Genomic DNA, 26,319 nt, shown 5'->3' with positions numbered 1-26,319 from the left:
CCTGTTTATCACATATTTGAAAATATTAAAAAGCTAATAGTAGATGAATGGATTCCATGACTAATTCAGAAGATATATATGTGCTCACATGCAATTGCAATTTCTGATTTCTGGGTCCAAAAGTAATTGTTTTAGAAAGTGGATGGAATTTGTCCCACCCTCATACAATAAGTCTGACACCCATGACTACAGCTAAAAAAACTAACATGATTCTAACTAACATGTGGACTTTCATCCTCGGAAGACCACCACCGTTTTCTCCACTGGGGTACTTTATACAACCCACATACAGAAGGTGATTACACTCTGCATAATGGATATACCTTGATGTACTTACATGTAGGCTCTGATATAAAAAAAAAGTAACAGTGCAATTTTCACTCTATATAAAGACATGTGTATGTATATATAGTACAAGTATGTGTGTATGTATATATATATATATATATATATATAGATATAGATATAGATATATATATATATATCATGCTCTAATCGATATTAAATAATGGCGAGACTATGAAAGCTGAAAACAAAGTGAAACTATTATTAATTTCAACACTTTGGCAATCGGTTCCACAGAAGGGAAACGCGCTGCTCTCAACCAATGAGAGTCCCCGGAGACTTCAAATGGCGGGAAATTCGGACAAAAGGGGCGGGGCAGGGAGACACGTGCGCCTGTATACCGGAAGAGCGTCAGGCAGTGAGAGCTGAGTTCTTCTTCTAACGTGCGGAGCTTCTTTCCAGTTTACCAGGTAAAAAGACGTTTCTACTCTGAATGTAAACGTTTCACGTCACTATGTTTGTGTATATATATATATGTATATTTATAGATAGATGCTTTTTGTGCCTTCATTTTAATCTAACAGAACAGCGCTGGTACACTGGCATGATCTGAACAGCCGTTTGTGCTTCGTGTTGTGTGTTGCTCTGAAATGTAATATTCGGGACCGCCGAGTCCTCCGCTGGCCAGTAATCCTCCAGGCAGTAGTCACTCCGGTCCGCAACGTTCCTGGGACCAGCCCATGAGAAATGTGAGCCCCAGAATGTATGGACATAACCCCTCGAATCGCCCCTTGCGTCACCTGGATTCCCCCCCCCCGTCCATTTTAAGCGGTGAATCTCGAGGGGGACGTCGTTTGTGACGTCATTACGGTCAGTAATTATGTTGTTGTTATTGTTGGCGGCGTGGTGTGGAAACTATTTTCAGTAGGCTTCCGTGTAGCGGCGTGAACGCTGCCTCAAAGTCCACCACACGAGAGACAACGGACAATCTCAATTTAATTCTGTGACATGAAGGCTGTGCTGCTATGCGCAGTCCTTCTGGGTAACACCGATGCAACGTTTTCCCACGCGGGTAAGTCGAGCGTCGCTATGTTCAACGACATTTCGTTTTAAAGCTTTAAAACCATGGTGTTCGCTAATGTCGGCAGGCGTATAGCTTCTCCCGTAAACGTCTTTCTCTATTGCTGACCAAGTGTATACCGCTGTCGGCGGGGCGTTAGCATAGTAAAGCGTTAGCATAGTAAAGCGTTAGCGTTGCCGCACTTGATAGTGTTGAACATATTTGGTGTGTTTTTTTTTTTAAATTGAGACAAAGCAGCAGTAAGAGCAAGCGCAAATCGTGGCAGCGGCAGCTAGCCGTGGCACTTCCGGTCGCACCTGAGGCTGTTTGAGGCACTTGCCACTGACCTGCCGCGGCATTTACCGACATGCCACGGCAACTACAGCTTAATGCCAAAATCACGGGGGTGGGGGGGGGGGGCGATGTATCTTTTCTCTCTCTCTCTCTCTCTCTCTCTCTCACGCACTATGGGGTCAGTTCAGTCTCATTAATAAGGAATGCACAGAGAGGATTCACAAATGTATTTTCTGATTTATATATAAATGACTCTCTTCTCACAAAGACTTTTCTTTGTCAGCGTACAGCCTACTTACCACTTTTAATTATGTTTTTATATTTATTTGATTTGCTCCCATAAGAGACATCATAGAGTTAAAGGGACGAGAGAGAGAGCGACGACATGATTTAAAAGACGGCCGAAGGGCGGATTCGAACCGGGGCCGCTGCAAGGAGCTTCATTACATGGGGGGGGGGAACTCTACCACTAAGCTATCAGTGAAGTTAAAGTGACCATGTAATCAGTCAGATCTTAGCTGCGTTTCAATAACAGTTTGAGTCGCCCTCGCTCACTTGCCCTAAGCACTTGCCCTCGGGGGAATCCCCGCCGCCATCTTAAGGGCTGTTCCATTTCCCTGAACAGCTGAAGTGAACTCCGTGAGATCGACCCTTGAGGGCTGAGTGATCGAGTGAACAACGATCAGTGGCGTGCACAGGTAGACACTAGGTGGTGCTAAAGCACCTGCCCTTGCCCTCTGGACCAAGCAAGTGGCAGCAGACAGTGCACATGTTACTGGTCGGTTCTGTTGCTCTGCGTTGTGTGGAAACAAGATGACTCCCAATAGCGGATGAAGCCTTTTATTCTGCACATGGGTCAGACACAAAACCAAAGTTGGTATGTGGATTCAGGGCCAGGATGCGTGCGTCACCTGCAGCATGGAGAATCTCTTCCCGCCTGTACAAATACTAACGAGTACTACTGTAATTGTAATATATTTCTAATGGCATATGATGGGTTAATAAAATAAACAAATAAAATTCCAAAAGGGAAGAATGTACCATCAAAATGTGAATAAGGTGTGAGTGAGAAATACTTATAATTCGAATTCTTATCTAAATGTATCTAAATTCTGAGGTAGTGATCATATAGTGTAGTACATAAACATATAAAAATATACAGATAGAAAAATATTCAAAAAGAAAACATATCTGACATGTAGCATACAGAAAAGGCACTGTTTCATCCATTTTCAATATACGAGCTGCACAACCTGCGCTCATACAAAGGTAAAGACTAGCCTCTTGTGGCTAAAGCTGGTATTACACTTAAATACAGTTATAACGTGGCAGGCTAAGCACATTTGAGATCGCGAATGTTAGCGCAGCCACGAGGCAAACTTAGAACGTACAAATTCCCAATTGCCTGCAGGAAAAGTAGCCCTGTGCCTTGTTGAAATATAACCAAACAGCCTTATTCATATTGTTGGTCTCTTTTTATTTACCAATTGCAGCATAATGCCTAGAAAGGCGAGGATAAGAAGGGGAAAAGAAAGGGCGCTACAGCAGGCAGCCCAGGGGAGCAGCTCTCTGGGAAATAAAACAATAGTGATTGACTGATCAGTGCTATAGTGTGAAACTGTACCAGTTCAAAGGTCAAGTAATTTTATTAAGATATTGATAAATAAATATGCAATTACGTTCAACATGTGCCTGTAATTATTATTTATTTTTTTAAATCTCACTCAGCTATAAGCCAGCCGTCAGTTCTACATGCCGCATAAAGTGCCCTTAGTTTTCACCGAGCACCTGCCCCCCAAAATGTCTGTGCACGCCACTGACAACGATGGTCACTCCAGAGCTGTATATCACCCACAATGCATTGCAGTGGTGCACGAAAAATATGTCCATGCGGTGGCGATAATGAACCTCAAACACCATTGTCTGCTGTCTATTCACCACCAAGGAAGAAGAAAATGAACTTAAAGTGTAAGTTTGGCAGAAATTGAAAATAAAGCTATTTTCTGAATGAAATATATCAACTAAGCCGTGGAGGAAGTAATTTTCGCTCATCACGCAGTTCAGAGCTAGCACGGGTGGAAGCTAGAGTCCAAAATCGCAAACAGTGGGTTAGCATGGGGCCTACAGCCACACGCTTTCAAAATCGCATTTTTAAACCACTAACATTGCTCAAAACAGCGCCAAACCTCGTCAGCAGCTTGCTCTGGGTGTCTACACATAAAACGAAGCACCAACAACTCAGTTCATGAACCCGAAGTTTATAACAGAAGACAGTTAAGAACACTCACCAATTCTACCCCTGCCAGCTCCTCGCGAAGGATAGTCCGTAAGTGTCGATTACCGAACGCAGCTCTCGTGTTCCCGTGTGAGATCTCGCGTGACATGTATGTGCTTCAGATAAGGCTGCTGTCTTGAACTGATTGGAAGTGTATACAAACTATCCCGACGTTTTTACCCACCGTTATTAACTTATATTTGGCCAAACTGCCACTAATTTAAAAGTATACTCGTTTTATTCTGGGCGAAATCTTCAGTGGTCTCCCTCGTTTTGCATTGCGTTCGGTAATCGACACTTACGGACTATCCTTCGCGAGGAGCTGGCAGGGGTAGAATTGGTGAGTGTTCTTAACTGTCTTCTGTTATAAACTTCGGGTTCATGAACTGAGTTGTTGGTGCTTCGTTTTATGTGTAGACACCCAGAGCAAGCTGCTGACGAGGTTTGGCGCTGTTTTGAGCAATGTTAGTGGTTTAAAAATGCGATTTTGAAAGCGTGTGGCTGTAGGCCCCATGCTAACCCACTGTTTGCGATTTTGGACTCTAGCTCCCGCCCGTGCTAGCTCTGAACTGCGTGATGGGCGAAAATTACTTCCTCCACGGCTTAGTTGATATATTTCATTCAGAAAATAGCTTTATTTTTTATGGCAGAGCCCACCGTTTATAAGTGTAAGTATATAAGCTAGGGATGCAAATTATCGAGTAATTCATTAATCGATAGTTGTTTCATCTTATCGATCGATTAATTGATAAGCGGCAATTCTTCTGAGAAGCTGAATTTCCCTCTGAATAGGTTCATCTACTGTATACGTAACATAAAATGCTATCTTCCTTATGATATAAAGAAAAATGCGAATCATATTTTGAATAATTTCATTTTAATGCATCAATTTGGTGAATTTTGAGAACCAAAATATGACCTATCGTTTCCTGACCAATTTCTTACAAACTGCTGGTACTGATCCAAATGTTGACATACTAAATGGGGTTGAGGAGTTTCAAGAAAAGATGAAAACAAAAATGACTAAAACACAGTACCGAGCCTTTAAACTATTAGTTTATTATGACTATTATTAATATAAGTGGGTGAATATTCCTCAGCCTTCCTTGGTGTTTTGGTTTTGACTGAAGCCTCGTTCACATACGTCACCACTCGCCCATCTCTGAGCGACAGCTGTCAATGGATGTGAATGTGTTCTAGCGGGATGTGGGCGGGTACGGAGATCAAATTAAATAATTGTAACTTTCTGCAACGCGAGTGAAGCGAGTACCAATCGGAATGTAGAATAGAGATGATTGACAGTTGACGTCAACCGATAGATCCACAGAGAGTTGCCGCTTCAACTCGCCGTCGGCGGCAGTAAAAAATGTTTTGCCAGCGAGTAGAATTCAGCGAGAAAGCGAGTGGCGACGTATGTGAACGGGGCTATACGCGCCGTCACACTCGCCAGCTGAGGGGGGGTCGGCGCGGGGGACGCCTCGCCATGGCGACGGGGGAAAACAGAACGTTGATGAGCCAAACCAGCCGCGAGGATTCCCCCTTACAATAAGCGCTGCTGCCCTCCTGTTTAGGCCTATCATTAGAGCCGCTAGCCTAAGTCCATTTGCCTTGATAAATATTTTTGGTCGAACATTGAGACTATGGTTAATGTGTGTGAAACACTGCTGCCAGCGTCCCGCTTCCCGTACCCCTTGTTGTTGTCGTCAGATCCCTGCCTCGCTTGTGTTCGCGCATGTGCGTCAAGTACGTCTGGCGTCAAGCGCGCCCTCACGTGGACTGGCGGGGAATTACGGGTTCAAAATGTAATTAATTGCAATTAATTTATTTTAATCGAGTAATTTCTTATCGACAGTTAATCAATAATCGATTCATCCCCCCCCCCCCAATATCAAGGATATCGCTGTATAAGGGAATTTCAAGAACCTTTTAAAGAACCTGTGTCATCAAGGGTTCTTATAGGCTAACTAATGCCAACCAACTCTGAGCCGTGTGAATGTTGTTTGCTTCTCCAGCAGTCTCCCATGGAGTTTCCCCGACGCCGACACTGGTGGTGGCGACAGGTGATGGAGTTACTCTGCCATGCTGCCTGGGTCCCGAGGCCAACGTGGAGAATTACACATTCGACTGGAAAAGGGTTGACCTCAAACAAATGGTCTACGGTCATCGATATGGAGAGCCGAATCATGATGACCAGGCGGATCAATACAAAAACAGGACGTCTGTTAACAGGGAAGACTTGAAAAGAGGAATCCTGGATCTGCGGATGACGTCGCTGAATCTGTCTGACAGCGGAGCATACAGATGTTACGTCCCGAAGCTTAAGGCCAGCTGTGTCGTCAACCTCACCGTCGGTAAGCCGGCTCAGTCTTTCATTCAGGCGGGGAAACGCTTCGTCAGGATTGTGGGTTCTTTGAGGGGGAGAATTAGGCCTGTCACGATAACAAATTTTGCTGGGCGATTAAAGCTCTAGTCTATGATTTGAAAGGTTTGAAAAAAGCATCCCCCCACACACACACCCCTCCCCTCCCCTCCGAACTCTATCGTTCTCCCCTCCCAGCCTCCCACCTCCCTCTTATTTTACAAAAATAGTTCACCGAAACGTGTTTCTGAAAACATTTTAGGCGAGAAATAAGCTATGCCGTTGCTGAATCTCTTTATTTTAGATGGACAACGTTCAGTTTTAAAGATTTTCGAGAGCTTGCGGTGGTGACGCTGTCTCTGGAAACTCGCCGCTCCGCGCCGTCATCGCACGGCTTCTTACATAGACAATGAATGGGAACATCCCCTCCAGGTAAAGGATGAACTCAGGCAGGCCGTTGAGTTTCCCGGTGTGTCCGGGACTTCACAACATGTACAAAGCAGTAATAGTGTTTATTACGGCCACGAATGGTGAAATATTATCGGTGTAAATACAGCGGGTGCCGGTTGGATTTCTCGCTCACCCCGACCGCAGTACGTCCCCGATCCCGGCGCTTGCTCGCCACAATCCCCCCCTCCTCCTCCCCTCCCCGCTGACGCTGCAGCCTCAGCCAAAATCTCACTCTGAACTCACGTGAGAGCCCTGCTCCATGCCTGAACTGTTCACGGCAACGAGCGTCTTGTCCGTTCATAGTTTCAAACGCGGAAGTGATTCGGGACGAGACGTGAGCAGGAGAGTGAGCGAGGATTGGATCGGAACATTTAGCCAACAGTAGCCATGCGGACCGAATGGCTACTATTGGCTCAAGTGAAAAATCGTAGACTAGAGCTTTAAGTTCTCATTACTGCTCTAACAACTCTATATGATCAGCTACATTATTTATGGTGCAAAGCCAGAAACGCAAGAAATAAACAGGACTGTAGCTGAATACATATAACATAAATCACACACACAATTCTGCCTTTTTATTAATCTTCTCCCGGTGGTATCGAAAATTGAATCAAGTGAGTATTTTCCTGGATATCGACTTTCAAATTCTAGTATCGCTAGTTTTAATGTATGGGGGAATTATTTATGTTTTTAATCATTAATATGACGAAGAGATTCAGTAGGCTAGCTGGTATACCCTGAGGGGTATTCCATCAAACTCGCTAATCGCAAAGCCGGGCTAATTCCGATAAGCCTCGCTACCTTTAGCGAGAGTTGCGTTCCATCAACGTGACTTGAGGGACTCTCCGCTAAGTAACCATGGGAATTTATCCCACCAAACTAGCCTGCTCCGGGGCAGGCTAACCATCAGGCTTACTTTAGCGGGGGTTTCAGAGAAGTCCGTCTGTCGGAAACAACTGTACCAGCAGAAGGTTCCGCCAAGTCTAGTCCTCGTGATCTCGTCACTTGAAAGACCAAAAAGTACCAAAATTACATATATCAAGTACAAACAGACTATATTTTCATCAAGCGTCCAAAAATACATGCTTGCAATTAAAAAAAATATGAATAAATCGTGTATTTTGTTTAAGAGCGACTGGCCATATCATTATCTAAAGCCTCCAGTTGGGTGAGTGGTGATGCACCTGCCCTCGGATGTGGGCATCGCAGGTTCACATCCTGGCTCATCCTTGTCTTTAGATCAGAGAATTAGACCAACATTTTACCTTAACTATGATAAATATGTCATACAATTTCCCCAGAACCCAAATATAACTTGCAGAAACATGATAGATAAAGATGTTATTATTAATAGCATGTTATAGATCCCAATGACAATTTTCAGCCACATAAATTCCTTTCAGGTGAGTTCATTAATAGGTTCATTGAATGTGTTCATTGAATTGTTGGTAGATGCATTTACTAGGGAGGGAGGGAGGAGGAGGAGGGAGAGAGGGAGGGAGGGAGGGAGGGAGGGAGGGAGGGGGAGAGAGGGGGAGAGAGAGAGAGAGAGAGAGAGAGAGAGAGAGAGAGAGAGAGAGGGAGAGGGAGAGAGATATTGATTGATCTATTGATTGATTGATTTCCGGCCAAATAAATACGTTTCACAAACTTCCATAGTCGGGAATTGAACCGTGGCCGGCGGCATGCAAAGCTGACGCGTTACCTCTACACTATCCTCACGTTAGAGAAATCGTGTATTATATTAGAACTAGGGATGCACGATAATTATCGGACCGATAATTATCGGCCCGATAATAGGAATTATGACGTCAACCCGATAAATCCGATAAAAACAATTATTAATACAGTATAGTTGAGAGATAATACAGTGGCTTTTCCTCGATGTCACCAAAACGCGTTTCCACTGCTTTTAACGGGGTTTCCTTTGATGTTTTCACTCCGTGGTCTGTTGGTAACGTTTGTTTTAGCAGTCGCGTCAGCGCTTGAATGGAGGGGATCACATCCGCAGTAGTGGCTGTTGCTTTGCTGATATTTCTGCCTATTACCGTAGTTTACATTTCTGTGTGGATCAGGACCAACAGTTTAATGTAGCAGCACTTGTGTGTGCATATCCCATGCTGCTCAGGGAAAGTTGTCATTGACTGACTGACTGACTCACTTACATATTTATTTGAAAAAAATAAATATTGTCATTTTATTGAAGAGTCAAAACTGTTCTTGGCTTTCTTTTGTTCATAGTAATAATTATCATGTCACTGTGATACATCTGGTTAGGTGTTTGGTAAAAGGCAAAGCTATGCTAAATCTACCTAAGCTTAGTCATTAGTGTTTTTGACCTGAATTTGATCTGAATATACATTCAAAAACGAATAACAATATTATCGGTTATCGGTATCGGTATCGGTCCCGAGGAGCAGAAAGTTATCTATCGGTATCGGCTTCAAAAAATCAATATCGTGCATCCCTAATTAGAACATGTTACTCTGAACGGTACTTCCGTATTAAATCGCTCGGCAATTCTTGCCCAAGCAGCCTTGTGATTTTTATTTATCACTACAGTATTCCCTTTATTGGTTATGATGGGTTTGTACTCCTCGTACAGTTCCATCAATAATTTTTGCTCTGGTCTTTTCTCGATGATTCGACATTCACGGTTCTGGTCTGGCTTCATATCCCGTGAACGTGCGTAACACACAACAACGTTAACCTGGCTTGAATAAGCCTCAACAAGGCGCGGCTGAAATGCGTTAATGGAACGGGTTTAGCCGCAAATGGAAGTTGGCGTTAGTTCTAACCAGGCTTAACCAGGTAAGCGCCGCTTTAATTAGCGAGTTTGGTGGAATACCCCTCTGGTGTAGCGTGTAGCATCGACAGCTGACACACTTCGGTTTCAAACAGAATGACCGCGGTGAACCCATCGACCTGAATGAGCCGGTATGTCACGTTTGTTCAAAAACAATAGCAACTAAAAGCGGCAATACAACAAACCTCTATCTCTGCCTAAAGCTTAAAGGCGCCATATGTAAGAATGTGGCCAAAACGGTACGACACTCAAATTCAAAACACTGCGCCGAGTCGTATCCGCCTCCCATTCCCCTGCAGACTTGAGGTTGCCAGAGCTGTTGGCGTATCCACCGTCAATGCTGCTAGTGTCCAGCCGATGGCCGGCCGGATGCCGGATGCCCGTAACAGGACTGTGCTAATGCTGCTAGCGTTAGCTGTGCTGCTAACGTTTGTTTCTATGATCAAAATGAATAATGTTACTCGACAGTTCAAAGTATTCGAAATGTCCATCCCCGTCAAGCTATGATGCTAACTTAGTTAGCCAAACTCAATTTACCTGTCTAGGAGAAGAGTAGCCAATTCTGCATCCGATTTCAAATTCCTCTCAGCTTTCTACTGTCTCCACCGTTCAAATGGACCCCCTATATAGACCCTCGCTTTGCCTCGGTTTTTATCTTGGCGTTTTTGTGAATCATAACGAGCTCTTTTGGGTTTCGTTGCCTCCGCCATTGTAGCTCAGTCGAAACTGGCAACCCGTGGTCGCTCGGCAGCTGAGACTCTACTGACTGCAATGATTTGTAGACGCCAGTGGGTGGAGCCACGTGCCAAAACATGTTTTCAAAACCAACATGATTTGCGGTCCGCAAAAGTTTTTTCGCTGTACTGTTGTTGGTGAGTTCAGTATGTTATATGATCGTTATTCCTGAGTAGGGATCGACCGATATGGATTTTTTAGGGCCCATGCCGATACCGATTTTCTGGTCATCAGCCTTGGCCGATGACCGATACGGCCTGCCGATTTTCTTGAGACGATATTTGGAGCCAATACAAGTTTTGCTCCCTCAATTAACATGTTAAAAATCACACTGATAACAAATGTTACGAGTCTCAATTCAAAAAGGAACGTTTATTATTGCACTTAGAAAAGTTGAGGCAGAACAAGAGGTAGTCAATAAACAATATTTAACAAACATTAACAGGTGAGGTAAAGTAAAGTGCTGAAAAAGTGTTGAAAATAATAAACATCATCACTTAACTTAACTGAAAATAAATACTCATAAATATTCAAGCATAAATAAAATGACATTGCACATGCACACTGTAGAAATAAGAATATCTAAAATCAGTAAAATGTAAACAATATAACAAAATACTTGTGCATGGGCATTGCCCAATCTGCAAAACTCTCTTTACCCAACACTTAAAGTGCATACTTCCAGTTAAGGAGCTGCAGATTGGTGAAAAGCAGAACGTCTAGTTCCTGTATCAGCCTGTTCCTCCTTTAACCACACATCTGGCTGATTTCACTGAACACCCTCTCACTGGGGAACAAAGGAGTGGGTGGAGTAAGGAACTTCCTGGTGCCAAAAGGTGCAAGCGGGCTGCATTCTGCTTCCACCAGTCTAGTGGTTGGCCCTTCTGTTGGTCAATCAGTTGCTCCCGCAGGTACTGGTCCAACTGCTGGGTAAACAACTGCTCCTCCTCCTCATCTTCAGTCTCCTCAGTAGTTGGTCCATGTGCCCCCAGGAGGTTTGCATACATGTGCTCGAGCATATCTGATGGACCTGCGTCTTCCTCCTCTTCTTCCTCCACCCTTGTCCTTTTCGGATCCAGGCCTTCATTTGCTGAAGGCCTCTTCCTTTTCTCAGACAGAGTGGTATGCTCTTCTTTCATCCACTCTTTTGCATTGCTCAGTGCCTCTGGTGATAAGGCATGACCCTTGTAACGAGGATCTAGGAGTGTTGCAAGGACCAAGCATTTGGTCTGGTCTGCTGTTTTAAACCTTTTTTTTAAATCTGTCCAGCATAGTGTCACGAAGTGTTTTGATGCCCCTTGCTTTTGCACCCTCGACTTCGAGCATCATCTTAAGGACAGTGACGCTGGGTATTATGCAGGATATTGAGGAGTCTGATCTGCTCATTTCCAGTTTTACCTGTGGGCTCAGTGTGTCAATCAAATTGGCCACTAGAGTCCACTGATCCGCTGTCAAGATTGGGTTTTTTCCATGTTCCCCTGCATATACAGTAAGTGCCCGCTTCTGCTCTAGCATGCTCTCCAACATGTGGAGAGTGGAGTTCCAGCGTGTTGGCACCGACTGGATTATGCTGTGCTGGGGGAGGTCAAGATCTTTTTGAATGGCCTTCAGACGCTGTTTGGCCTGTATGGAATGGTTAAAATGGGTAGCAGAAGACTTCAATTTTGAAACAATGTCCATCACTGCTCGCTGGCTGTTGATCCCATCATTTACCACAAGCTGAAGTGTGTGAGCACTGCAGCTGAGATCTGGCACTGCGGTGAGCCTCATCCCTTTAACCATGTTCGCACCGCTATCACGAAGCACAAGCATGACTCCCTCTGTGTCGATGTCCCACTAGTCTCAGCAGACTGAGGAACAACTCGCCGATATATTCCCCAGTGTGAGAGCCATACATGGCTTTGACATTGAGGACAACTTGTTTCCTTTCCCAGTCGCTGGTGATGAAATGACAGGTCAGGCTCATTAGGGATTCTGTGTCCCCAGACCAACAATCTGTTGTGAATGACAAATAGGGGCCTGCATTTTCTAACATGACCATCTCCTTGATTTTCCTTGACACTTTTGTGTGAACACTTTCAAAGAGGTCAGTTCGATAGTATTTCTCTGTTTTCAGGGTGTATCTTGGTTCCAGCAATGACAGACTTTTAAAACCTACACCAGAGACAACTGTAAATAGGTGATTGTCTGTGGCAATCGTCTCAATTATGGCAAGATCAGCTTTTTTGGACCTGGTGTCAGAATTACCCCATTTCCTTTGGGCATCAAACAGCTGCACAAGGTTAGGCTGTGTTGAACTTGCTGCAGAAGTAGAGGCTGGTGCACTATCATCCTTTTGTTTTTGTGCTTCAGCATAGGCCTCAAGGTGGTGACGCTTCAGATGGCTCCACATGTTGGATGTGTTTTTTGTTCAGCCCCCATGCTCACCAAAACAGTGCAGAGGTTGCAGCGAGCCTTTCCAGGAGTAGTTTCTCTGAAATGCTGCCACACTGGATTGGTTTTCTGAGCCATTTCTTTAAAAATAATTTAAAAAAAGCACATATCAGTGTCAATCTCTTGTGCAATCAATCTCACATATGTCAATCTCTTGTGCAATCAATCTCACATATGTCAATCTCTTGTGCAATCATCTTGTGCAATCATCTTACATTCATATCAATCTCTTGTGCAATCATCTTACATTCATATCACCCACATTATGTTTGCATCATATGAAAGGTATATAAAAATAAAAAATCGGCCGATAAAATCGGTCAATCCCTAATTAGGATGATTTGCTTTAGATTTCTTACATATTGTACCTTTTAACCATCTGATGCAGTTTTCCCAGCTGGCAGGGAAAAAATACTACAGGTGTGACATCACCGTCTTCCCAGTCCACAATCACGGTAGTCGACACAAAGTACAAACAGGACAGTGCGAAACGGTGCACACTCACAGACTGTGTACTATGGACTGTCTTAAGGCAAGGCAAGGCAACTTTATTTGTATAGCACATTTCATACACAAGGCAGACTCAAAGTGCTTCACATCATAAAACAAAGTGAGAAGAAAAAGAAAAAAAATAGAAGAATTAAAAGAAAATAATAAAAAAATTAAAAATGCATTACAGAAAGAAAAGAGAATAAAAACATATTTGCAATAATTAAAAACAGTGCAGACATTAAAAGATTTAGCAGAAAGCTATGGTGAACATAACAGTTTTCAGTCTAGTTTTAAAAGTGGTCAGAGTTGGGGCAAGTCTTACATCTTCAGGAAGTTTATTCCAGCCATTTGTTGCATAGTGACTAAATGATGCTCTCCCGTGATTGTTGTTTACTCTGGGAATCACTAACAGATTGGTCTCAGAAGATCTTAGTGGTCTAGAAGGCTTATGTAGTGGGAGCATATCAGTGATATACTTCGGTCCTAGACCATGTAGTGATTTATATGTGAGCAGGAGGATTTTGAAATCAATCCTCTGACATACAGGGAGCCAATGTAAGGATTTAAGAATTGGTGTAATGTGCTCACATTTTTTGGTCTTTGTAAGAACTCTAGCAGCAGCGTTCTGAACAAGCTGTAGCTGCCTGACGGAAGACCTGCAAGGAGACCATTACAGTAGTCTAGCCTACTAGTAATAAAGGCATGTACAAGTTTTTCTAAGTCTTGAGCTGACATGAGCCCTCTAAGTCTTGCTACATTTTTGAGGTGATAGTAGGCTGATTTTGTTACTGATTTAACGTGACTGTCAAAATGTAAATCAGAATCCATAATAACCCCAAGGTTTCTGGCTTTGTTTGAGGTTTTCAGGGACAGAGAGTGAAGGTGTTGAATTACTTTAAACCTTTCTTTTTTAGCACCAAAAACAATTATCTCAGTTTTATCCTCATTTAGTTGTAGGAAGTTTTGGCACATCCAGTCTTTGACTTGCTCAATGCACTGGCACAGAAGATCTATGGGGCGATAGTCGTTTGGTGATAGTGCTACATAGATTTGGGTGTCATCGGCATAGCAATGGTGGTCAATGTTATTATTTTGCATGATTTGTCCAGTGGGAGCATGTAGATGTTGAATAAAGTTGGCCCCAAGATTGAACCTTGTGGGACTCCACACGTTACATTGGTAGGTTCTGATACAAAGTCGCCAATGGAAACAAAATAGTTCCTATCTTGTAGATATGACTTGAACCAGTTTAAGACTGTGCCTGAGAGCCCCACCCAGTTTTCCAACCTGTCCAAGAGTATTGAGTGGTCGACAGTGTCAAATGCAGCACTGAGGTCTAATAGCATTAATATTGAAGTTTTGCCAGAGTCTGTGTTAAGACGGATGTCATTTACAACTTTAATAAGGGCCGTCTCGGTGCTATGAAAAGGTCGAAATCCTGACTGGAAGTTGTTGTGGCAGCCAGTTGAAGCCAGGAAGTGATTTAGTTGTTGGAGGACAACTTTCTCAATTATTTTACTTATGAAGGGTAGATTTGAAATTGGTCTGTAGTTGTTGATAATAGAGGCATCTAGGCTCCGCTTTTTTAGAAGAGGTTTAATGACTGCAGTTTTGAAGGCCTTTGGGAAATGCCTGATTGAATGGAGTTATTAACTATTTGCAATACGTCTATTGATAGGCAGTCAAAAACATTCTTAAAAAAGTTGGTAGGTAAAGCATCAAGGCAGCAGGTGGATGATTTTAGATCTGTCACCGTTTCCACTAGAGTTTTAGAGTCTATGGCATTAAAGCTTGCCATCATTGCTGTGTTACTTTTGCCTGAACAGGGTGGTGATCCAACTTTTTTGTTTGAGATAATGATGGCGCGTCTGATGCCTTCAATTTTATTAGTATAAAAGAATGCAAACTCATTGCATTTCTGCGTGGAGTGCAGTTTAGCTGGTATTTGTGTTGGGGGGTTGGTCAGTCTGTCAACAGTTGCAAATAGGGTTTTCGCCTTATTAGTGTTGTTGTTTATGATATTGGAGAAGTATGTTTCTCTCGCACTTTTTAAGACTAAATTGTAGGCCCGGAGGCTCTCTTTATAGATGTCATGGTGAATATGAAGTTTAGTACTCCGCCAGATTCGTTCAGCCTTCCTGCACTCTCTTCTCTGGGCTGTCACAACAGCAGCTTTTCTCCAGGGTGCCTTTTGCTTACCAGAAATTGTTTTAACCGTAGCAGGTGCAATGACATCTATGACATTCAGAATTTTGGAATTAAAGATGTTTACAAGATCATCAGCATGACATGGGTTTAGAGGTGGTAACGAGGAAATGGCATTTTTAAAGAGTACATTGGCATGTTCATTGATGTACCGCTTTTTGACCTTATTTGATTCTGTTTGTGTGTCAGGAATGAAAGAAATATTAAAGAAAACACAGAAGTGATCAGACAATGAAGGATCAGTCACAAAAACATCAGAAACATGGAGACCTTTTGTGATAATCAGGTCCAGGGTGTGTCCCTTACAATGAGTAGCCTCTTTCACATGTTGAGAAAGGTCAAATGTGTCTAGAATATTAAAAAGTTCTTTTGCACCCTTGTCATTCAAATCATCAATATGAAAATTAAAGTCACCAGTTATAACTAGGCAGTCAAAATCAGTGGAGATGCTAGACAATAATTCAGTAAAATCATCGAAAAAATGTGATGAATATTTAGGTGGCCTGTAAATAATTAACAGGAGAACTCTGGGAGAGCATTTCAACACAGCACAAAGATATTCGAATGATGGAAAAACACCAAGGGACATCTGTTTCCCCTGAAATGTATTTTTAAATATAGCAGCAACCCCTCCACCTCTTTTCCCAGATCTACAAACATCAATAAAATTATAGTTGGGGGGTGCTGTCTCGATCAGAATGCTTGCACTGTTATTTTGTTCTAGCCATGTTTCAGTTAAAAACATAAAATCAAGTTTAGAAGTGGTAATAAAATCATTGACTAAAAAGGATTTGTTATTAAGAGACCTTACATTTAGCAGACCCATCCTGATGGTGTTATTGACAGGCTTTGAGGTTGACTTTGATTTTGAGAGAACAGGAATGAGATTGTTTAGGTTAGCAGTGTGTTCAAGTTTCCCAATGTTTACTCTCTTAGTAGTCACAACAGGAATGCAGAAGGTGCCATGTTTTGATGTAGGCGACCTTGGGTCCAGCTGATAATGCGGTCTACTGCTGAACCCTTTTCTGTCTCCGTAATATTCAGGGCTGCTGTCAGGGTGGGGAGGGGGTGGCCAAAAGGGAAGAGGTGGCCATAAGGGAAGAGTCTTGGAGGAGAGAGTCTTGGATTTTAGTGACTTAGTTGCAGCTTTGGAAGAGGGGGGGGTCTTGGGTTTTAGTGACTTAGTTGCAGCTTTGGAAGAGGGGGTCTTGGGTTTTAGTGACTTCGTTGCAGCTTTGGAAGAGGGGGTCTTGGATTTTGGTGACTTCGTTGCAGCCTTGGAAGAGGGGGTCTTGGGTTTTGGTGACTTAGTTGCAGCCTTGGGAGAGGGGGTCTGAGTAGGGTGGGGGGTAGCTGGGGGTAGCTCCTGGAATTCCAAGGGGGAGGAGGGGAGAGAAAGGTTTATTGGAGGGAGGGAGAATGACGAAGACCTGGATTGGGATTTGGGAGGGGTGGGGGAGGGATCCACATTCAGTCCTCCTTCGACGTTGTTGATAATCTGAGAAGGGCGGGGGGTAGGTGGGGGTAGCTCTTGGAACTCCAAGGGGGAGGAGGGGAGAGAAAGGTTATTGGAGGGAGGGAGAATGATGAAGACCTGGATGGAGATTTGGGGGGGGTGGGGGAGAGATCCACATTCAGTCCTCCTTCGACGTTTCTGATAATCTGTGTTTCGTCTTCCCTCTTTGTTGGTTCCTCTCGTCTCTTGTCCTTGGCGACAGATGGATGACGCAGGCAGTAAGACATGTTGGTGATGAATAGCTTTGCCCCTAGCTTATTTAGGCAAAGTCCGTTTGTCTTAAAAAGATGCCTGCGGTCCCATAAAAAGCGGAAATTGTCAATAAAATGCATTGGGCGAGCAAGAGATGCAGTTGAGAGCCATTTGTTGAGCCAGAACAGTCTACTGAATGTCTCCGCTCCTCTCCCGGTCGGGGGCAGAGGGCCACTGATGAAAACCTCAGCATTCACAGAGCTGACTGTTTCAAAGAGTTTGTTGAAGTCCTCTCTCAACTCTGTTGATTGTTGTTTTTCAATGTCATTAAATCCAATGTGCAGAATGATATTTTTCACAGTTGGGTGTGCAGCCACAATTTCCAGGATTCTTTTTTCCAAATCAGACACCGTATCCTTCGGAAAGCAGAGTACTTTGATGTTATTACTGCTTTTCATATCTTTTACAGAAAAGTCACCCACAATCAGATTTTCAGGCCCTGTCGTTAGCTTTCTCTGTGGTTTTAAGTTAGCAGGTCTTACCCTGCTGCGTGGTGGTGGGGGGTTATCCAGGCAGTCAGAGGGGGATCCATGGTCCTGCAGCAGTGGAGCAAACCTGTTCTTTAGTTGAACAGTTGTTTGCTGGGGAGGTTTCTTGGTAGCTCTCCTCTTCCCAGCTGTCCACTGCTGTGTCCTACGAGGCAGTGGGGTTGAGGAGGCGCTGTGCCTGGATGGAGATGGTAACGCAGGCCAGCCGGTCAGATCACAGATATCGGGGCGCTGGGTCCTGCCAGATATCCGTTCTCCCATGTCACGGGGAAATGGTCTTCTCTTTGGCTTCGCACCAAGTGTGTTCCAGGGAGGATTATCGCTGGTAGATTTATTACCGTGTACAGGATCCTCCCGTTTCTTCATAGCTTCATTATTGCTACTTAGCTGGGTTCTAGCATGCTCCTGTCCACTGTTTTGAGTCAGTGCTAGAGTGGTGTTGTTCCCACAAAGTCCATTCACTTCTACATTTACTTCTAACCGATTCATATTTGTTTCCAGCAGTAAAATCTTCTGTAGGAGTTTATGGTAATCTTCCGTAGAGAAGGGAGGCATCTTCTGCTAATTACCTTTAGCAGGCTCAGGCTTATCTTGTTTGGTAGGCCTCCTCGCGTAGCGTTGAGGAAGTCGTAAAAATATTGAAAAATGCCCGTTTTATCTCAAAGAAAATATAATCCCACTGGTTTTGTAAATATCCAGGAGCTGCTGCTCTTTGTTTCTTGTTGAGGAGAAGCAGATAGCAAAAAATAGCAGAAAATCGCAGGCAGGGGTGAGAGCAAAGAGGAAAAGCGTCTGCACTGTAGCAACTACATGGGAGGAGGCGCAGTGTGCGTAGGCAGGGTCCAGCAGGGTGTTTTACCTGCTACACAGACTGTCTGTAAGGTGTGGCTCCTGCCAGCTTCACTGTGTGTTTTAAAATAGATTGAGTCCATTTTATTTATTGTTTTTGGTTGTTTTATTTATTCATTTTGGATATTTTAAATGTTTTCCAGTTCTCATGTTAAATATTCTTTAGAAATAAACGTTTTGGTCTTTGAAAAGGTGGACTTCCATTATTATGCCATTATCATTATATCAGTTGAAAATGGTCTCAAAACGGCAATATTATCACTTGTGACAGCGTCACCTTGACATGAAATAAAATGTACAGTGTGCAAACAAAGGTTTAAAAGAAAAGTGCACTTGGTTGCCTGATGTGAGATGTAGTCTGTAAACTAAATGGGTAGTGTGGGTGCCTTGAAATTATTAAAAATAAGAATAGCAAAATTTGTGGGCCGAGGGGATAAAGGGAGGATGTGACGTGGACCAGGTAGAGGAGGACACCTGGTGATGGTCGGAGGAGATGGTGGACGGCTGGCGGTAGAGGGGGGAGAGCGGCGTAACTTAGACTGCGTTGTATCGGACGGAGCCGAGGCACGGACTAAGCGAACTGAGCCGCCAGTAGAGTTTCCCTCCTGGTCCGGCGGAGTCCAGTCGAGTTTCCCTCCTGGTCAGGCGGAGGCCAGTTGAGTTTCCCTCCTGGTTGACTCTGTTCCCGGTGGACTGACACAAAGGACCGCGGGTAAACGGGGTGAGACTGACTCCTTTTGTTTGTTTGTTTTTCCTCCGGCGCCCGAGCCGCTCGGCGTTGTATGGTTCCTGAGTATCGGAAAGTTTGCGACTTGTGGACATATTTATCGTGAACCATTCGGTTCAATAAGTGATATTTCGTTTGGGGGGGGGTTATTTACTTAATTTACAAAGTGGAAAGACCGGGGTTTTTTGCGTGCCTTGTATGTAATTTATTTATTTTGGTGATCATTTTGCGCTCAGAGCGGCCGAGCTGGGAAAGCCCGTCTAAATTAAAAGTGACGTGGATCTTTACGTTAAATTGCACCACGGTGGCGTTTCGTTTGTTTAATTTTTACATGAAGTCTATTTTTCCATGAACCCCTTGGAGAGTTAATGTTCAGCCCAGGACAAGGCTGCGCGTTACACACTTATAGCAATAATTTATTTTTAATTTAACCCCCCCCCCCCCCCCCCCCCACACACACACACACACACACACACACACACACACACACACACACACACACACACACACACACACACACACACACACAGCTTTGAGTTTTAAAATGGCTGCTACAAACATGAGGTATTTTTTTTCTCTCCAAGTCCAGCAGTAGACATGTTTTTAATATCTGAACTATTGTGATGTTTCAGCACTAGGTGGTAGTATGAGTACAGGTGTTGTAGTAACTTGAGTAAACAGGAGAAGAAGGAAGGTAATTCCAGTGTAGAAAAGAACGCCGGCCTGATGCAACTTCCTTGTGGCGGCAACGCTGTTGGTGACATGAAAATAAAGTGAAGTTAAATACGTACAAAGTTGTCTTATTCAGCGACACAACAACTCAGAATCTATTTTACTTGAGTACTAAGAAGTGTTTTTTCTTGTTTAACAGTAACCAAAGATGAACAGGACGGGACGAAGAGACATGAATCCAGCAGAACTCCAGCTCCAGTGGAGGAAGCGACCGGCTCAGCTGATGGAAGTGGTAAATGTCTCTTAGGATGCGTTCACACCTGTAGTTCAGTTGGTCGGGACCACACGGTGGCATGAGCCCAAAATAAACACTTTTATAGTGATTTATTTGCAACAAAGGAATACAAAAGGATGCAGAAATAACTCCATCATGATGGTGATCAGTAAAAAGTGCTGAGTCATGCTTTGTTAGGTCTGTCTGCCAGACTACAAGCTAACAACTTTTAAAACGCTGGTTTTCTGAATGGAGTCTGGTTGATGGTGCTAGGCTACGCTAACATTGTATCTGCTCCATCAACACTCCAAATAAGGTCATCTAGACATAAATACAGCAGGGTCATTCCGTGTCATTTCATCAAATCTCTGAAAATCTTCCCACCTGACCATCTCAGAATGTCCTGAAAAAATTCAAGTACAAAGACACACTTGTTAATAGGACAAATCCAAAATATTAGGTTTCTACTTTCAATAGTTTTCTCATGAAACATCATTCAATGAAGGGTAGTTTAGACGGTTTTTGGCATCATGCTCTGAAAAGCCATTTTTAAATGGCAATATCTAGAAAACTATCTCACTTGTGGCCTTCAAAATTTCTACAGTGTATAGTCTGTTACTAAACGCCTCCAGACATGGAATATCAGGGGTGTAGCTCAATGATAACCTAGTATGGTAGGTACTTAAAAAGGGGCTTGTTGAAATAAAGTAGTACATTTGAAGGATGGCTGAGCTCCCATTTTTGCAGATAAAAGACTTCTATCACTTCTGCCTCTATTTCTGGTGTTAGCTTAAACATTCTACAAAATATGGTCTCTCTTAGATTATTAGTTTCACAGATATTAAGGCTCAAAAATGGAAGTTAACACATCTTTGCCCAACTTCAGAGTCATATTCCAAAAAACTGACAACACGCATCAGGTCCAAACTTACTTTTTTTTAAAGATCATATTCTTGTTAAAATCATATTAAAAAATCGGGAGGGTGTTTTGCCTCAATTTGTCGCAGTGATTTTTTAAAATCCTGATATTGGTGGGGTTTTTGTGGCTGGTTTTGGTACTGCATGTCCTAACGGCCTACTTGTAAACATCACAGGAGGGCAATTCAATTGTGCTTTTTATCATTTACCAAAGACTTACATGTGACTAAATGCTACTGATAAATTTAGCCTCACGAAAACATTAAAATGGATCACAGTTGTAGTTACATTAGTCCTTGAATGTGAGTTAAACATGGTGAAAGCAGCTTTTAAGGTCTTAAACCATGAACAAACATAGCAAAATATTGAAGACTGTATATTTTGTCATACTTTAAGTACATACATTACACAACCAAATCAAATAATAATCTTAATTTGAGCATAAATATTTTACATTACAGTATAAAAGTCTCCAAAGTTTGATATTGAATAACAGTTTGTCTCTATGCTCACTGTGAGGGATCACACATTTTTCATCTTTTAGATCCAATTCCTTCGTCACATTCATTAATTTGGCAGTCACTTTACAAATAGTCTAATGTACATCTCTGCTCTATTGTGCTCATCTTTTTTGATGGCATACATGCGCCCAGTTTCTGTAGAGGGAACGTCAATCCTTGCAATTCTATGCTGCAGTGGGACATTGCACATGTCTTCTCTTCTTGGCCAGTAGAAACTCTTGGCAGGGCCATGTGGGTGCATGAACTGAACCAGTACATCTTCATCTGAAACATCTCTGATACTTCCTATCTACCATTTCTGATCATAACTCACATATTGTCTCATAGTGAGCACAGAGACAAACTGTTATTTAATATCAAACTTTGGAGACTTTTCTACTGTAATGTAAAATCGTTATGCTCAAATTAAGATTATTATTTGATTTGGTTGTGTAATTTATATACTTAAAGTATGACAAAATGTACAGTCTTCAATTCATTTGTTCATGGTTTAAGACATTAAAAGCTGCTTTCAGCATGTTCAACTCACATCCAAGGACTTATTGCCTCTGTAACTACAACTGTGCTACAATTTAATGTTTTCATAAGGCAAAATTTATCAGTAGTATTTAGTCACATGTAAGTCTTTGGTAAATGGTAAAAAAAACACATTTGAATTGCCCTCCTGTGATGTTTACTTGTAGGATATTAAGACATGCAGTACCAAAACGGCCACAAAAACCCCACCAATATCAGGATTTTAAAAAATCACTGCGACAAATTGAGGCAAAACACCCTCCTGATTTTTTTATATGATTTTAACAAGAATATGATCTTTCAAAAAAAGTAAGTTTGGACCTGATACGTGTTGTCAGTTTTTTGGAATATGACTCTGAAGTTGGGCAAAGATGTGTTAACTTCCATTTTTGAGCCTTAATATCTGTGAAACTAATAATCTAAGAGAGACCATATTTTGTAGAATGTTTAAGCTAACACCAGAGATAGAGGCAGAAGTGATAGAAGTCTTTTATCTGCAAAAATGGGAGCTCAGCCACTCTTCAAATGTACTACTTTATTTCAACAAGCCACATTTTAAGTACCTACCATACTAGGTTATCATTGAGCTACACCCCTGATATTCCAGGTCTGGAGGCGTTTAGTAACAGATATACACTGTAGAAATGTTGAAGGCCACAGGTGAGATAGTTTTCCAGATATTACTAAAAATGGCTTTTCAGAGCATGATGCCAAAAACCGTCTAAACTACCCTTCATTGAATGATGTTTCATGAGAAAACTATTGAGAGTAGAGACTTAATATTTTGGATTTTTCCTAGTAACAAGTGTATCTTTGTACTCAAATTTTTTCAGGACATTGTGAGATGGTCAGGTGGGAAGATTTTCAGAAATTTGATGAAATGACACGGAATGACCCAGCAGAGACCTTGTTGTTTGGACCACAGTCTGGTCTCTGGACTAATGTGAGGTTCTATCGTAGACCTCTGGGGACCACAGACCAGGTTTGGTGTCTATGCAACGCTACAGATGACTCATCAGAATGAAAAACCACACAAAGGCTGTGTCCGAAATCACCTCCTACTCCCTTTATAGGGAAGTTCTATGTAGAGCACTATATGGTGGACTCATCCTCAAAATGAAGAACCACTTTCAGACACTACTCAGGGTATTTCTTTCTGTGCCGTTGATGACATCGTTCCTGAAGCATAATTAATACATGTCCGATCCCCTCCAGGGCTCTCAAGTCTCACATGCATTGTAACCTGTTCACACGCAGAGAAATTACAAGAATAAATGATTTTTTAATACATATTTGTTGCGAAAATTTACCAAATGAAAAGAACACATCCTCCAGCAGGGAGGGAGATTCCGTGACCGTCTGGTTTCTCAAAAAAAAAATCACCAAAAGCTTTCATTTTTTCTTCTTTTTTCAATAATGAGACGATCACTTCATCGTCCTCACTCCTGGATCTGTTTTCAACGATCCCAAGTAAATAAAGAAAAACATCACATTTTGGCCGTTTGTGTTGTCTTGTTCTGCTTTGTGCACAATACATATATTAAATATTTATTAATATACGATTAATAGTTTTGCCGCTTTTTCCTGCTCTCTCTCTCCTCTCGTCCGTTCGCGATTTGTCCTTCAGCGCAATGCATGATGGTAAAATGTGCTCGGCTTGTACACGACTTTTCACAATGCATTGTGGGAAACTGAGTGCACTATATAGGGAATAGTAATGCTCACTACACATTCAGACACCACTACAGATTGGCGAACTCCCTAAATACTGTAGTGCACTATATAGGGAGTAGGGAGAGATTTCGAACACAGCCTTAGTTAACCTGCTTCACCTTTTAGAGTCGTCCCTTCTTCTCATCTCAACGCCGTCTGATTTTCCTCCAGTTGGCAGGAAACTTGGCAGTGGTGGTGTCGGTGGTGTTGTCGGTGGTGTTGTCTGTGTTGCCGTCACTGTCGCCGTCACTGTCGCTGTTGTTGTTCTGCTGGATAAACTTGGAGTGATCCGTGAGTTACAAACTTCTGTTCCACAGCATTTAATCGTGTGCGTGCGTGAGATAATGCGATATGATAGAATATAATTTATATGATGATGCTATTATTATCGTTACGGCTCCCAGCCTTATTAGTGACGTATAGACACCATCTGAAGTATGAATGGCGTGTCTCTAAAGTGTTTCCGTGTTCTCTCAGAGGTTTGTAAGAAGAAGGCGACGCCGTCGACCAGCACTGAAATGGAAAACCTGCAGACCGGAGCGCCAGAGGGGGACGAAGACCCAGGCGGCGCTGCAGACAGAGACAGTTGTCACATCCAGTGTGATCTATCCAGTTTGCCAACATGTTTTTATTAAATAAATAAATATATTTATAACTAACGCAGTTTTTTGTTTTTTCTATTCCTAGGTTTGTGTTTTGATGTTTGATTCAAAGTAGTAAAAATAATACCCAAATCCTATGTTGACGTAAACAGTTGTGGCATAATTTAAAAGCAGGAGAAAAAAAGCATTACAAACGCACAACATGCTGATCATTTCAGATGTAATTTCATTAATTTTGATGTTTTTTAACATGATTTGATACTTTTTTTCCGGCTATAACATGAGAAAGAAATATGGGTACATATTGTAAAACAGCCAGCTCCTTTTTAATATTTTCACATATTTGAAAATATTAGAAGGCTGATAGTAGATCCATGACTAATTCAGTGACGATTTCTGATTTCTGGGTCCAAAAGTAATTATTTTAAAAAGTGGATGGAATTTGTCCCACCCTCATACAATAAGTCTGACACCCATGACTACAGCTAAAAAAACTAACATGATTCAAATGTGGACTTTCATCCTCAGAAGACCACCACCGTTTTCTCCACTGGGGTACTTTATATAACCCACATAATACAGAAGGTGATTACACTCTGCATAATGGCTACTCATGTTATTTTACATGTAGGCTCTGATATAAAAAAAATAACATGCAATAAAATGCAATTTTCACTCCATTTAAAGATATATACTATATATATATATATACTATATATATATATATATATATATATATATATATATATATATATATATATATATATATATATATATATATATATCATGCTCTAATCGATATTAAATAATGGCGGGACTATGAAAGCTGAAAACAAAGTGAAACTATTATTAATTTCAACACTTTGGCAATCGGTTCCACAGAAGGGAAACGCGCTGCTCTCAACCAATGAGAGTCCCCGGAGACTTCAAATGGCGGGAAATTCGGACAAAAGGGGCGGGGCAGGGAGACACGTGCGCCTGTATACCGGAAGAGCGTCAGGCAGTGAGAGCTGAGTTCTTCTTCTAACGTGCGGAGCTTCTTTCCAGTTTACCAGGTAAAAAGACGTTTCTACTCTGAATGTAAACGTTTCACGTCACTATGTTTGTGTATATATATATATGTATATTTATAGATAGATGCTTTTTGTGCCTTCATTTTAATCTAACAGAACAGCGCTGGTACACTGGCATGATATGAACAGCCGTTTGTGCTTCGTGTTGTGTGTTGCTCTGAAATGTAATATTCGGGACCGCCGAGTCCTCCGCTGGCCAGTAATCCTCCAGGCAGTAGTCACTCCGGTCCGCAACGTTCCTGGGACCAGCCCATGAGAAATGTGAGCCCCAGAATGTATGGACATAACCCCTCGAATCGCCCCTTGCGTCACCTGGATGACATCCCCGTCCATCAAAGCGGTGAAACTCGAGAGGGACGTCCTTTGTGTTGGCTCACGACGTCATTACATTGTTGTTGTTATTGTAGGCGGCGTGGTGGGGAAACTATTTCCGGGTGCGTACGGGGGCGGGGCTTCCGTGTACCGGCGTTACCGACAGAATGCTTTCATCATTTCATTCAGTAAAGAGATGGCGAAGGGTCGGCTGCTACCCGCAGTCCTTCTGGGTGTCACCATAGTAACGTCTTTCCTCTCGGGTAAGTCGAGCGCTACTAACGTCGCTAACGTTAGCCCGTCATGCGCGTCCAGGCTCAATGTTCATGTCCAATATTTAAAACAATGGTTGAATGGTGTTAGCTAATGTCGGCAGGTTTGTAGCTTTTCCCGTTAGCGGTGCCGTACTGGATAGTGTTCGTGTTCGTTCCGTGTTCTCGAGACTGCGTAAAGTTTCTTCTAGAGCACATTATTAAATCCTGTGTCTGTCTG

At 42.5% G+C, this 26,319-nt stretch overlaps 2 protein-coding genes across 5 annotated transcripts in view; both read left to right on the top strand.

The window, feature by feature from the left end:
• Nucleotides 1-1,218: 1,218 nt before the first annotated feature.
• Nucleotides 1,219-24,499, top strand: LOC311010785 (myelin-oligodendrocyte glycoprotein-like). 4 transcript variants are annotated; one of them, XM_084005426.1, is made up of 5 exons: nucleotides 1,219-1,357; nucleotides 5,930-6,265; nucleotides 20,098-20,190; nucleotides 23,967-24,131; nucleotides 24,318-24,499. In XM_084005426.1, exons 1-5 carry the CDS (start codon nucleotides 1,294-1,296, stop codon nucleotides 24,473-24,475), a joined length of 816 nt encoding a protein of 271 aa, XP_083861552.1. In that variant the 5' UTR covers nucleotides 1,219-1,293; the 3' UTR covers nucleotides 24,476-24,499. The 4 variants fall into 4 exon arrangements, with proteins under 4 accessions (XP_083861552.1, XP_083861553.1, XP_083861551.1 ...); XM_084005427.1 differs by having other exon boundaries at nucleotides 1,224-1,357; nucleotides 5,927-6,265; nucleotides 24,012-24,131; XM_084005425.1 differs by having other exon boundaries at nucleotides 1,224-1,357; nucleotides 5,927-6,265.
• Nucleotides 24,500-25,985: 1,486 nt separating this feature from the next.
• The window catches only part of LOC311010786 (uncharacterized protein), a 9,921-nt gene continuing 9,587 nt past the window's right edge, over nucleotides 25,986-26,319 (top strand). The window contains exon 1 of the mRNA XM_084005429.1: nucleotides 25,986-26,090. Coding sequence (XP_083861555.1) covers nucleotides 26,024-26,090 — 67 coding nt within the window. The 5' untranslated portion in view covers nucleotides 25,986-26,023. The remainder of the gene's footprint in view (nucleotides 26,091-26,319) is intronic.

Source organism: Eutrigla gurnardus (assembly GCF_963514095.1).
Source record: "Eutrigla gurnardus genome assembly, chromosome: 3".
NCBI classification, from domain to species: Eukaryota; Metazoa; Chordata; class Actinopteri; order Perciformes; family Triglidae; genus Eutrigla; species Eutrigla gurnardus.
Note: the sequence above shows the minus strand (reverse complement) of the source record. Positions and strands in the feature narration are given on the sequence as shown.